The sequence below is a fragment of the Coffea arabica genome, chromosome 8c (assembly GCF_036785885.1).
Source record: "Coffea arabica cultivar ET-39 chromosome 8c, Coffea Arabica ET-39 HiFi, whole genome shotgun sequence".
Lineage (NCBI taxonomy): Eukaryota > Viridiplantae > Streptophyta > Magnoliopsida > Gentianales > Rubiaceae > Coffea > Coffea arabica.
Genome location: NC_092325.1, coordinates 46,268,920 through 46,283,972, shown reverse-complemented (window position 1 = coordinate 46,283,972; position 15,053 = coordinate 46,268,920). Strand labels below are relative to the sequence as shown.

The following is a 15,053-nucleotide window of genomic DNA, read 5'->3' as shown; positions in this document are numbered from 1 at the left end:
ATAATTATAAGCATATTGTGGGAGAAGGTGAACAGCTGAATTTAGACCCCGAAGCTCACACCAGCCCGATCACATGGCATTTTTAATGGTCCATAGCAATGGCTGGCTTGTTTTACATAAGGTAAAAATATGATGGATGTTACGATAGTAAACTCCAACACTCTTCTTTGCCACCCCTTTTTGCCTTTCCTTCTTAGTTGAGTCCCCAAGTTAGAAACCGCAGTAATAAAAATGCGCTGGTCGCCTCCTAAGTTTTTTCATCATTATAATTTGCCTTGAGTTCTTTAAAACCAATTGACTTGCTCTCCATTTCCATGACATACTGCACAGAACTCGCCATGTATTTATAAACTTTCTTATGTTGATGCCATGAAATTTTTTATATTGAACATCAAAGGTTCCAGTGGTTAGAGACTGGAGATTTAAACCAACAGGCAAAAATTTTTCTCGGATAGTTCATAGGCAGCAAACGTGATACTATTCAAGTTAATCGATCTCCCAGGAAGATCTTGACCAGATTCCGTAGTACATGAAAAGTGATGCACGAGGGGGTACGTCTATTGACCTTTCCTCGGTAAATTGCTCCTTTAATCAGCAGTAAAATAAACCAAACCTCAAAGTTCTTATTTATTTATTTACTAACTTCATTGAAGCTAGGTTTTTAGTAGTTAGTGTTATTTAGAAGTATGTGTGTTTTCTTAGTGTTTGGATACAAAATTTTTTCCAAATAATATTTCGCTTGCATCATAAACACGTTTTTCAACCCACCTTTTTATATTCCCAATCATCTTTTTATCTCACATACATCACATCACAAAAAGTGTTACAGTAAAAAGGTTCCATTGTTGGAGAAACGTATAAAAGGTTCTGTGTTGATTCTCCATCACCTTAATAATTTTGATCATATCTCTTCTATATTTTTGACAAAGTTTGGATACAAATCTAATCATGAGTCAAAATTTAGTTTGACATGAGAAGTTGATTTAGAAAGAGATGTATTTATTGATGATAGAGAAATATATGAAATTTGTGATATGGATGAAGGTTTTGATTTGGGATGACTGATGAAGAAAAATATGCCAGTAAAAGTTTTGATTTGCATACCTCTTTGGAGAAATTGGGAGTGATGAAGAAAAAGAATGTATTGATTTGGTTAAAAAAATTTTTTTTTTGATTTGATAAATCAAGAAAAAGAATGAGTTTATCTATTTGGGTTCTGCAGAAACTCAAATTCTATCTCCGTCTATCCATCAAGACATTATTAATTACTTTCCGGAAACTAACTATCATTAATTGAGCAGGGCTACCAAATTAACTGCACTTCTTGCAAGATGTAATAAAACGTTACAAAGACCAGCTTTTTATTTTAGTATGGAAAGTTCAGTCAAAATAGGTTAAGTGATATTATTCAATTTCAAAAAAAAAAAATTAGTTAAGCTTAGGAAACTATCAATGTCCGTAATCGTACACACACTTGTCCACGTAACCATTAACCAGTTTACATAAATAAAGAAAGAGTTTATCTATTCATTCCTAGAGAAGAGAAATTGACAGGTACATCATATATGTTTGTATTGTAGCCTACCTCCACATAGGCTGGATGCGGTAAAATTCTCGATATGAATACAAAAAAAAAAAAAAATGAAAAAAGAAGATAGAAATATTACAAATGAGATGAGATGCCGTAATTGTGAAAATTACAAATAACACTTATCCATTTTATCGCCTTTATCCTTATATTTTAGATACACATGTGATACTTTCGGGCATCATTAAAAAATCTCAATCGGTAATAAGTTTATAACATCCAAAGTCAGATTAATGTTTCGGCTGCATTTTAAGGAGGTACCCTTATGCTTCTGCTTCTGCTTCTGCTTCTGCACACATATGTAAAATTGTAAATAAATAAATTTAAAAAAAAAAAAAGCCATTATAGAAATTAATGTGATTTATCATTTATGACTTTCGACCCCAAGTGTCCAATCATTTTCTCAGGCCGGAATGGAAACATGATCGAGGAATTGGACAGCTTTGGAGCACATCATTCGTAGGATAACGCAGCCTTCGGGATATATATATCCACCCAATCCCTTGATGAAGCTCACCTACCCCGCGCCCAGGTTGTGTAGATAGGGATACCTTTTACAAGATCCACATGTGGGAATATCCCACTTTTGGCTTTTGACTTTAATATCATATGCAACTTTAGGTCAGCCCGCCCCCCCAAACAAACGTCCACCACAAATTTATATCATGGTCATTAATGAAACTCTTGCCCGTTACTGTATAGTATAGTAGGAGTTTAAATCAGCCTAATCAAGTTGTAATTTTTATGTTTAACTTTGTCTATTTTTTTACTGAATTTGAAATTGTTTGATTATTAAAAAAGAACTAAAATAAGCTTTTATGATGTTGAGTTCAAGTAGTTTGAATGTATTATATCTAAACTTTAAATTTAATGTCAATTGAATTACAAATTTGAAAGTTTAATGAATGTGAAATTGTATTGATGTAGTCTGACTTGATTACTTTTTTTTTTTTTTTGTCGACATAGGGGTGTTTGGGTCAATCCTTACGGGGCCCGACTAATCTCCTGCGGCCCGGACCGGGGTCTGACTTGATTACTTGAGAAAACCAAACGTAAACAAGCTCTTAGAAAATCGAATTGAGTGAGATTCGTGTATGGAATAAGTGAGATTCGTATATGGAATAATTTAAGTTCTGTCCGTCAACCATCATACTATGTATTAGACCTCCTCAAGTAACTTTGATGTCCCGTTTCTTGCATTATTTGGCCAAATTAATTGAGGCTGCAAGTCACTAATGTGTTTTCCAATTCCCACTCAACCAAGCTATATATATATATATATATACTAGAGACAGAATCTCTGGGATCTACTAAGAAAAACAATATAATTAATTAGTTTTTGAAATTAGAAGTATCAAAAGGCAAACTATATGGAGTTCTTGAATAAACCAATCATCAGAAAAAAAAAAACTACAATCGAAAAAGACAAACCCAAAGAACTCACCTCAATTTAAAGGAAAAGTTATGCATTCCACCAAATATTTAATAGCCATAATAAAATCAAAGAGGTGAAACCGAAAAAGAAGAAAGGGTATCAGCTAAACATGGGGACATAAATATGATAATGATTGTTCAAATAATAATTAAGTTAATTAATTGTAATTAAAATTTAATTATGTAAACATCCAATTAATTCCTTAACGGATGAGAAAGGTTTCAGAAAATTGGAAGATTTGGATGTTAGTATAATAAATGATTCAAAGGACTTTTATATAATTCTATCAAAATACAAGTTTTATTCAATTGTACTTGATACTCAACTTGGCACAAAAAATTATAACATACCAAACCTGCCCCTATCCTTAAATGTCTGAAAGGTTATATAAGTAATTATAGTGAAATTAAAGCTATAATGACTTGTACTCAATGTTCCAATTACTCTTCAAACACTCTTACATTCCCAAAATAGCCTCACTCCTGCGGTTGAAATCTAGTTCTAAACTCGTTCTTATATAGTATAAGGATAAACATCCAATTAATTCCTTAACGGATGAGAATGATTTCAGGAAATTGGAAGGCTTGGATGTTAGTATAATAAATGATTAAAAGGACTTTTATGTAATTCTATCAAAATACAAGCTTTATTTAATTATACTTGATACTCAACTTGGCACAAAAAATTATAACATACCAAACCTGCCCCTATCCTTAAATGTCTGAAAGGTTATATAAGTAATTATAGTGAAATTAAAGCTATAATGACTTGTACTCAATGTTCCAATTACTCTTCAAACACTCTTACATTCCCAAAATAGCCTCACTCCTGCTGTTGAAATCTAGTTCTAAACTCGTTCTTATATAGTATAAAGATATACATACACACACATATATATATATACACTTAGTAGTGGACATCTATTAGTAGTATTAAACATTTGTTTGTTTATTTATGTGTCTCATTAATTACCGCGCGGTACGTACAATTGTACGTGGCTAATAAATGCAATATTTGGAAACGTGCCTTTAGAATAATTGATTGATTGAGAAATTGATCGCCATTGCAAACATTTGTGTACTTGTGCTGGGTAGTAGAATCACATCTAACTAGGAGGGGAGACACAGATGCGAGTTAGGGAAGCAGTAGGCCTGTCAACGGGTCGGGTCTAGACCCGGATTCGGATTGGATCCGTGAAATTATTGCGGGTATGGGTAGGGATTTAATTCCGTTTTCCGGATCCGAATCCGGATCCGTTTTGTCAAACAAAAAAATGGGTCGGATACGGAATATAGTATTCCGGTCCGTATTAGACCCGGATCCGGATATAAATGAATTAATAATTTTAAATATATATATTTATCAATATAATTTGATTAGAGTGATGTATTTTAATAAAGTTAATTTGATTTCTTTTCTTATTTGGTTTTTTCTTTGCATTAGTTAAAAATTAGTTTACAAATATATTTTTTTTTCATTTTTATTAGAAATTATAAATTTTGCTAAATTTGTTCGGGTAGACCCGGATCCGGGACCCGCCGGACCCGGATCCGGAACATAGAATAAAAGACCCGTTGGGTAAACGGGTCGGATCCGGGTCCGGCATAGTAATTCGGGTCCGGGTCCGGAATAATGAATTCCGGCCCGGACCCGACCCGTTGACAGCCCTAGGAAGCAGCAGCAGCTAGCTATCTGAATCTGCAGGCCAAGATTTGAAGGTTTAATCTGTTTATTTTTCCGAATTCACAGCATTAGAATATTTTTTTTGGGGTTTACAGAGCTATATATGAAATAATCTGCACCACCTGTATCTGCTGTATGGGATTTGCCAGAATGAATGCCAGTAGAGCAGGCACACAAAGGATGGATGGATGGATGGATGGATGATTATGGGGTGCATGGTTATGGTGGAGAAGTCTCCTAGTCCTAGGTACGTAGTTTTTGAGGATTGTGAGGGATGACATCATCCGCTCAATCTTAATTACCTGCTCAAGTGAAGTGTATTGTATTGTATACTTACTGGGTTAATTTGTGAGAATTGTAAATCAATCAATCATCAAAGAGTACGGAACTCGTACAAGCTAAGGGCTGAGAAGAGGGAAGAAATGACGACGTTATTCCCTGAGGCAGAAATTCAAATTAATTGGATAGCTAAGCTAAGCTAGGCAGCCCATGTTCTGCCTTCACATGCATAGCTTTGCTCTCAAATTCCTCACAAAAAGCAATTAGCATTTGCATTGTCGCCATTTCCCCATAGAGCTGCAGCTGTGCATTTGCTGTATATTATTATTACCCAATGTCCAATTAACTGATTAATTGGAGGAGGAGGAGGAGGAGGATCGGATAACTGATTAATTGCAGTTAAAGGAGATACTGGGAAAAAAAATAAAAAAATTACTCCTTCCTAGTGCCTACGATATATATATATATATATATAAAAAAGAAAATTCTACTACTAGTAGCACACAATACTACATTAATGTGACGAAAGGAAATCCTGGTTAGCTACTCCACAGCCGACATTAACATTAAATAGTTACTTGAGTACAAAAATAATACTCCTGTAATTGCAATTTGTTGGTAGTAATAGAGTCCACTACAGCAGTAGTGGTACTACTAGTGTGAGGTAAGTAGACGTGGGGGAAGGAGGTGGTGTGCGTCATTAATCCTGATCACAGTGACGTTTGCCTGATTTGAACTAATCAACAACCTTCAATTAGCAAAAGGAATTTTATCAAAATACTACTCCACTAATCTCTGACTCTTAATTTGACATGACACTCACACAAGGCCGATTGCATTATAGTATTATTGCGTAATTTGAATCTCCCGATCGAGTTGAAGGAAGCTCCTCGCATCCCTGAGCTGCAGCTGCCCATACCCATCCCACTCGTTCTTCTATTAATTATGACAGTTGATACGCGACACTGATATTAATTATGACCATTAATTCTGTTTTAAAACAGCTATATATCCAATTTAATTTGGAGGGGAAAAAATGAAACAACAGATATGAGTTGTACCCCGCCCCGCCCCCTTCCCCTTCCCCTTCCCCTTCCTTCTTTTGCCGCCTCCTATCCATGCGCGGCCTCACTTAGCTTGCCTCCGTTGAACTACTACTGCTGCGCGACAACTACATGTTCTAATTATGGAGTACCATTTTGTGCAACCTGTCTCTACCAAAAATTGGAAAAACATCTCATTCATGAAAAACTAAACCCTCCCATCGCTGCCCACTGCCCAGCCCACCACCTCCGCCCAGTATATATATATATATATATATATATATATATATATATATACATATCCGATAGCCGACTGACCGGCCGACAGCCGTAAGTGCCACGGCCCTTTGCTCTGCTACACGTGTAGAAATGGAAAACTAAAATGTTTTTGATCATTAGAAGTGTGCGATAGAGTAGCAGCTGCTCGGTTGGTCGCAATCGGGGGATCGAGTGTGCGAGCGCGTCTGTATGTGCGCGCGCGCGCGTGTATGTACATACAGACACACAGGTTATGCATTTTATTTATTTCTTGGGTGGCCATCATGGACGAGGTTTAAGTTTGACGAGGTTGTATGGTAAATCGCACACATGGGTGGGAGTGGGATTAAAGTAAGAATTAGGAGAAGGGGGTGGTGCTTTGTTTAATTATGATGATGATCAGATAGGAGTAGTAATTAATGTGGTACGTAGCACATGATTCTACAATATCCCAGGCTAGGCTACAGCGGTACAACAGCCAACAAGAGAGAGAGAGAGAGAGAGAGAGAGAGAGAGAGAGAGATATATATATATATATAGAGAGAGAGAGAGAGAGAGATCCGACGATCTCTTCTCTTCTCTCCGGAACATATACCATAAGAAAAAGCTCTGCTGAGGAGTAAGTATTATTATAGGTACAGTTGGTATGCAAGTTGGTTTTTGTAGGGCGGGGTATAGGCACATTATAGTAGGCGGAGGACCACTTAGCCGAAGTTCACACATGACAATCCTTAAAAACAAAACCAAACTTCGCCATGGGTTCCAGTTCCAGCTCCTCCTCCTCTCTAACCTTATCCCGCTCTTTTGACTTTCTTCCAGTCCCGTTGGGATTGGACGAGTTTAACTAACTACAACGTGCATGCAACGATATAGGAGTAATACCCAAAGTATATGCTTTGCCAGCCCTACTTCTTCATAAGTATTTGCTGCATAATTATTTGTAGAAAAGACAATAGGGGGTGGAGTCAGAATATGTGGATCCAATTCCAGGGACACAAAAAACCCTAATAAATCTGTAGGTTATTGCGGTCCACCGACTTGATTAAAGCTTCAATCGGGACTCGCGCACTTGAATTGAATTCAGCTGTCAAGTTTGTTTCGGATAGCGCATCATTTGTATAAATTTATTTGCTTACATTCTATCAAATCACCTTTTCATTTCATTTACTTAACCGTCATAAAAAAAAAATTTGTTACGGTATTCTTTTTTTAAAAAATTATTCCAAATAATCTATTATCCAGATATTAAACACTAGCCCGCTACCATCCCCCGTTACAATACAAACACTAGTGTCAAATTCACGTAAAACTGCAGCACCTTCAACCTCCATTTTTCCTCTAGCGGGGATTGGAAGTTAGGCAGCCAAACATCCAAGTAAAAACAATCGATCCACGAAAACATTTGTGACGTGTCTTCATGTTAATAGATTTAATGAGACATAAGTTTTGTTGCTAAATGATAAACAACAACCGTTGTTGGAAGTGTCGGCCGGGGGCTTCATACCCCTTCCTGGCAGATTAGGTTCGAATCTGGCTGTCATGTTTGCAGGAGATTTTATATTTAAATAAATAAATAAATATATATTTGAGAAATGAAATTTTCTCTCTCAATTCACATACAATTCGACACGAGATCAAACGTACGACAGACACAAACTTTGTCCAGCTTACCGGTTACCTGTCGAACATAGACCTCTGTTGAACAAGCCCACTGTATAGGCCCATAAGCTAATTTATCGGCTGCTTTTCATCCAGATCCAGTGTAGGAGAAAAGAAAACGAATGAAAAATAAATAAATAAAGTAGTTGCTTTGGCAAAATTGAGCAGCTAAAGGATCCTCAAAATTGGATCCAAGCAACACTCTGCAACATCTCAAATAGGAGGAAAGTCAAAAATTGGCCAACACAAAAAGAGAGCTTGGACAACATAGTAGTTGCTTAAGTTATAGTCCAAGCCTAGCCCGCTAGCCCAATCTCACTTGTGAACGATACTCTGGAGTAAAGCCCGGACCAGCACGTCCAATTGCCCAAAGAGGGTTTGTTTGTTTGAAGGACCAAAGAGGGTATTAATTTGTTGATTGTCTTGCAGAGTAGTCCGTAAATTTCGGCGGTGTCGGGAAGGGTTTAAGGGAGTTTGGAGGCGAAGAAAGAATCGAATATCAACAAAAGCCAAAGAAAGAAAAAAAAAAAAAAAAAAAAAAAGGAGAAAAAACCCTCGGATCTTCTCTTCTCCGTATAATAACTCGGAATGGATCCATACTCTTCGTCGTCGTCGTCAAGTGGAGCGTCGCCGCAGGTTTCGACGGAGGACATCATGGACCAGGTCAAACTCCAGCTTGCCCAGGCCTATGCCGAAGAGTTCCTCGAGGTATATTATGTATATGCTCTTCCGTCTTCTGATTTTATTTTTTGCCACTACTAAGGGGAATTTTCTGCACTATCTATCCGCTTCTAATATTATTAGTGATTGTCTTCTCGGTTAGTGTTTCTGTTATTCAAAATTTTTTTTTTAAACTTAAAACATTGTGCTATCTGATTTCTTTGCCAGTGCTACTACTATCATGTGCTCTATTGTTCAATGTACTTCTCGTTGGGTGTTGATTTTGCTCTGTCCTTATTTTTGGATACCCCCACCCCTCTATTTATGGTGTCTGTGATGCCTGTGTGCGGATGAAAAGTATTGCCCCAAATACAGTAGATTCATTTCAACAAACCGCATGGGAATTGAACTTGGCATTGATTTCTCCTCCTTCATTTCCTCATGTATCTATTTTATTTTGAAAATCATAACGATCAAGTGGATTATCCCCCTACTCCTTCCCCCCCCCCCCCCCCCCCAAAAACACTTAAAAGCACCCCCACCACCTATGGAGGTACATCATCAGTACGTGTATAGAATTAGTTTAGTTTTTACTTTTTGGTCTTAAAATATGCTTATTGGTTTTACTGTTCTACTGTCGGTCGCTTACTGACAACGATTGCAACTCTAATTGGGACTGTATTGCCAAATCTATTCTGCTGTTGAAACCCTACAGAGCTCCAGGGTAATTATTAGTGGCAAATTTTCTGCTGTTGCACAAGGGAAAAATATGTTTTTGGGCTCTCATTTGATTTATTTATTTTTATCAATTTCAGCTTTTGAACACTCAGCACAAGTGGGCTATCAACACTAGGTTCATGCGTTTCATTTATGTTCTTTTTAGCTAGATGGCAACCATGAAATATGGTAAATACTAGATGGGAACAAAAGGATTTGACAGTCTAGAGTATCTTTCCCATCAAGTTTAATCTTATTGCTAAGAAATTTACTATTTGTTTCCTATGTTTCCATTGCATTGATATTATCCTAAAAGATTCTTGCGTAGAATAAAGTACGTCTATGTTATTGACGATGTAGCCTGTCTATGTTATTTGTAACCCAATTTCAGATTCTTTTCTCCTTTTTCTTGACATTGTGTCTTCTAGAGATTTTGAAGAAGAATACTATTCTAGAGTACTTGTACTTTTTTAACTACAAGAAATTGGATGCCTTGGGCGGCATGTGTGATCGGTTTGACTTTCTTTGAGGTGATATATTAGGAAACTTTTAATCCGTGCATGTTACATCATCAACTAGTCTATATTTGTTCCGGTAAATATTCACTTGACTACAGAATATATTTTGTTGCATGGATGAATAATTGACTACATGCAAACTCGGCTGCCCTTTTTTTTTTTGGCGGCTTTCAATTTTCCTTTTATTTAGCTGGTTTTTCAATGTATCAAATTGAGGTTGAGCATTCCATTTCTGCTAAACATTAACCTATTGATCATGTAAATGGTTTTGTCGATTCATCATTGTGAAAGCTTTGCTTTGTTTTTGCAACCATGATCTAGACTTTGAGGGGAAAGTGCTTTGAGAAGTGTATCACCAAACCTGGGAGCAGCCTGAGTGGTAGTGAGAGTAGTTGTGTCTCAAGGTGTGTGGATCGCTACATTGAAGCCACTGGTATCATCAGCAGAGCTCTTTTTCGAACATCAAGCTGAAGTTTGTGATCTGACAATTTTTAAAACTTTCTTCTGGAAGTTGTTGGTCGGCAGTTAGGAGGTTGTCATTTTCTATTTCTGATTATCATTGATAACATAGAAATTTGATATTCTGATGGGGTCTGTAATCCCACCCGGTTCATTCCAGAATACGTCAAACTTTTTTGCTTCTTGTTGGTAAATTGCACTTAATAGCTAAGTGGACATGTCTATCGTTATATGGCAACGCTCGCTGTCGACAGATTGCCTCAGTGCCAAAATTATGTCTTTATCATCCCGCTGTTAGACGTTTTATATAAACATCATGTGGAAGTAACAGTTAGTACATAGTTTTCACGGAGAGGCAATCCCATTCGGGACGTTTTAGTTTCCTCCATCAAGAAAACTGCAAAAGGGCTACTTAAGAGCAGTAGGTAACCATTTCATGCCGCTCTATTGGACATTTCGTCCAAAGCTCCTTGCCTCATATCAATTTCAAAATAAAGCACTACTCTCTCACTTGAATATGAAACTCAAATCGAGTACCAAAGTCGGCATGTAAACGGTATAAAACTCAGCTCCTCGTTTAACAATCGCAAACTTTAAACTTCAAAACAACATTCAGAGTTCAAACAAAATAAACCAACCCGAATATTATGGTCAGTTCGTCAACATTGAAACAAATCAAATGGCTATATAGTTGAAAATCAAATATCCTATAGCCTCTCAAATTGAGGATACCATGGCTTTTGCTTCAGGCATTAGCAGTGTGGAGAAGTAGTGAAGAACGCCATGCTATTTCATCTACTTCCTCAATGTTTGCAGTATGTACTCAGCATAGAGGTCCCTGCACCAAAAGCAGCTCATAAAGTCCCTCTTGAGAAATGCATCGTCATTAAGGCCCATCTATCATGTTCAAAATATGCATTTCCAGCCTACTGCTAATCCAGGCGTCAAATGGGCACTTACATGGAGTATTGCATGGCATCAACAGCTGTAGCAGCAGGCAGAAACTCATTCACTGCAACCTCCTTGTTCTCATTCTTCTTGTCTAAACAACATTCCAACAAAAACATCATGTTTACCATAAAAAGCCATGCAGTACAGCTGATAGATCCTAAAACAATTTTATGCAAAATAATATGTTGGTAGCGAGCATACAGTCCTCAAAAAATCGACGGATTTCAGCAAGACGATGGGGGGGAAGCTGATTGATATCTGTGTAGTGCCGATACTCTGGATCATCAGCACATACTGCAATAATCTTATCATCCTTCTCTCCCTGGTATAAGAAGAAGAAGTCTTCTTATGAAAATCCACTGATGACAGCACTGAAATTATGTTCACTAGGAGGGAAGGAGTTTGTACTGTACCTGATCAATCATGGGCATTAGGCCCACCGCCCTTGCTCGAAGAAAGCAACCAGGGAGAACAGGTTCCTGTTACAGACGTCAATTTGTGCTTCATCAACCATCTTTAAAAAAACTAGTAAGGATGCATTAAGAGCATTGTTTTACAAAACATAGATTCATGAAAAGAAAATCTAATTAGTAGTTCATATTACAACTCTCCTTGCCTGCATTAGAACTAATACATCCATTGGATCATTATCTTCACACAGCGTTCTCGGAATGAAGCCATAGTTGTGAGGATAGACCACTGATGAATACAAGATACGATCCACCTAAGGTGCCATTGTAAGACAGAGTGAGCAAAGTGCATCTAAACAAATCACCAAACAAATCCAAAGGCCAAATGTAATTTTGGAACTAATACTTTTGTGCTTCTTGATTAAGTTGCATCCTGATCTGCAGATCCTTATAGTATGTATGTGAAAGAAAGTAGCTTCATATTGAAAATAATCTCAAACTCAGCACATGCTAAAGGAACTTCATCATACCTTGATCAGACCAGTTTTCTTGTCAAGTTCGTACTTGACTTTGCTTCCCTTTGTTATCTCAATAACCTGTAGCAGTAAAATAAAAGAAGATGATGAAGCCACAGAGTCACTTGACAAGTACACTACTTTTCAAGGTTCAAGCAAAAAAGCTTCTAAAATAAGATTTTTTTTTTTTTTTTCCAAATTCTATATGTGCTAGACAAATAAGATGGGCGTTAGAGGCCATACAGCAACTAAAACTGTGGCTGCAGAAACTATGTGGCAAGCTGCATTTTGATTCAATTAGAAACGAAATATAGCAATAGCAACTTGTAAAGATGAGCAAATTCATTCATGGAGTCAGATGAATGACTTCTTTCTAGAAACACATTCAAAGGAAATCTTTTGGACATTATCCTCCTAGGTGGATTTGTGATTTTCAGGAGGTGACGGGGTCTTAATGATCTGGAGGAAGTAGTGGTATAAATCAAGTTCACCAAAAAGTTGTAGCATTGTGTTTACATTTATTAGAATGTCAGTCCCCAGATAAGAGTGTTGCAATTACTAAAGCGTAAGTTTAAGATATCATTTTGCAGAACATATTTGGAACAGCAAAGGGATCCTTGAAGAAATATGCTTTTCTAGGAGTAAGGAGAGTGATACATACAACGTTGAAAATTTGAGGAGCCCCGGGCCCTGGTTTAACAGAAAAGCAGTAAAAGTATCAGGTGATTGTGAAATTTATGCACGACTTCATAAAGGAATCGGATAACATGCAGTGAAATCAGGAAATAATAATTAAAGAATCATCATATTTCAAATTTACCGATCTCAAGATCATGCCAAGGATGAGCAGCCACCGATCTCCTTGACAAAGATGAGAGTATTCGCTCATTCAGACGTGGAGCTCGCCTTTGTGGAGATGTTTCAGCTCCATTTTCATTTCCGTCGCTGCTCATTTTTCCTAATCAGAGTAAGAGGGAAATTGAATGAGCCATGGCTTAAAGAATAGAAGATTGGAAATGTGGATGGTATTTTAGCGTCCGGGAAATAGAACTATCGAATCCCTCAGAAACCAAAATCGTGTAGGACTGGGGATTTAAAGATTCTGTACAACATTTTCTTGCAAAAGTCTCTACTTGTGGGCAAGGGTAACATTCAATGCAAAAAGCACGAAGCAGAAATGTTACAAAGGATCGGCAAATGCTACTTGGATTGTTAGGAACATTGGCGCAGATCTAAATTACTAAATGTTGCAACAGCACTTTCAAAGGAGTAAATATCCAAGTCCAATCCCACCCACCACGGTCAAACGTTAAAACGCAATAGCAATGGAATAATTACCGGTACAAAACCACCCCGTGAGGCTGGGACGCTGTTTGGGAAGAGTTAAAATTACCAGAGCCAGCTTTCTCCATGTTAGTATTCATTTTACAGGCCTAAATTAATACGGGGGAAGTCGGAGGCAACCAACAGGGAAGACGGGGGAAGTCGGAGAGAAGAGACAAGACAACCAACAATGATCGGAGCAGAAAATGGCCGGATCTTTTGTTTTTCATGTCTTTGGCCTTTACCAAGTCAGTCAATGAAACGGAGGAATAGCAAAAATATACTCCATATAGTACTAATCATTTAGGCCGCTGCAATTACAAGTCAATAAAGATCACATGCCCAACAAACAACAAATTGTATAATTAGAGGCTCCTCCCAAGACATTGAACGTACGCATGCAAATTTCATTACCGACCGACTGACAGGAAGCAGGCGTATGGAGTAAAATACCTCAGACTGGGTTGGTTTTGAGAAAAGCTGGTTGTTGTGGGGACGTCGCTTCAAGAAAGAAATGAACAGAAAAAGGCCGGCCTGCAGATGCAAAGAAATGAACAGAAAAAGGGGATTGGGAACAGTGATCCGAGGACTGGGCTGCCAGTGTATATATATATATATATATATATGTATATATTGGAGGGGATTCATAACCAACCAAAAAGGGATCCCCACTACAAATACAAAAGCAGAAACAAGAACCACGTGGTTGAACCCGAGCACAAGTAGCTCACAACCATACCAAGGCCAGGTCAAACGCCCATACTTCTTGCTGGCCCTCCACCACTTTTCCTTCCCTTAATTCCCATTGCTCCTCGTATGCCTCTCACGTAAGAGGGAGGGCTGGGATTGTTATTATTATTATTATTATTATTTGTATACGCCGTTTGTTGAAAAAAAAAATTATTATTTGTATACGCAAAATTCAAGCCACGTCTTTAGCTATTCCGTTTTTGAGAGGCGGAAAGAAAAGAAAAGAAAAGAAAAGAAAATTGGTTCCGATAGTGAATGGGTCTGGACTTCGGTACATTGCAGGTTGGATCCATCCCCACCCCAAGACTGTTGCAGAACCCATAATGTTGCGTTTCTCCAGATGCTGTGCACAACCGACTTTACATCATGGTCCAAGTCCAAGTGCTACCGATTCAAAACTGTTGAGCGTTGGATTTCATGGTGAAGCCGAATTCAAATTGGAGTGGTGAAGGAGGAGCGGTATCTTTGAACCAACCTCCTCCAATCAAGACCAAGAGCTTAGCTAGGTATTCTGTATGGAGGATACAAGCTGTGTTCCTTGAACAATAATGACTCTGGAAAACCGGGGGGGAAGAAAGGCCTTGGTCTCAATTCTCTCAGTGGCTGTCAACAAACATGATGGCACCCAAAATTTGGGCAAACCCCAATTCAAAAGGTGGATTACCCTCGTTCAAAAAATTTAGCAGGACAGAGATTAAATGAAGATCAAAATGCCGTCTCAAAACAATCTTCAACTGGCACCATTTACATGTCTGCCTCTGGGGAACTTCTAATGAAGCTAGCTAGCAACCATGCGCGATCCACA

At 37.8% G+C, this 15,053-nt stretch overlaps 1 protein-coding gene across 1 annotated transcript; it reads right to left on the bottom strand.

Annotated features, from left to right (window-relative positions):
- Window positions 1-10,849: 10,849 nt before the first annotated feature.
- Window positions 10,850-14,090, bottom strand: LOC113722430 (soluble inorganic pyrophosphatase PPA1). Its single transcript, XM_072062474.1, has 9 exons — window positions 13,952-14,090; window positions 12,996-13,133; window positions 12,837-12,865; window positions 12,191-12,256; window positions 11,867-11,974; window positions 11,664-11,729; window positions 11,452-11,572; window positions 11,260-11,341; window positions 10,850-11,137 (listed from the first exon to the last, which is right to left on the bottom strand). Exons 2-9 carry the CDS (start codon window positions 13,126-13,128, stop codon window positions 11,095-11,097), a joined length of 648 nt encoding a protein of 215 aa, XP_071918575.1. The 5' UTR covers window positions 13,129-13,133; window positions 13,952-14,090; the 3' UTR covers window positions 10,850-11,094.
- Between the last annotated feature and the right edge of the window lie 963 nt (window positions 14,091-15,053).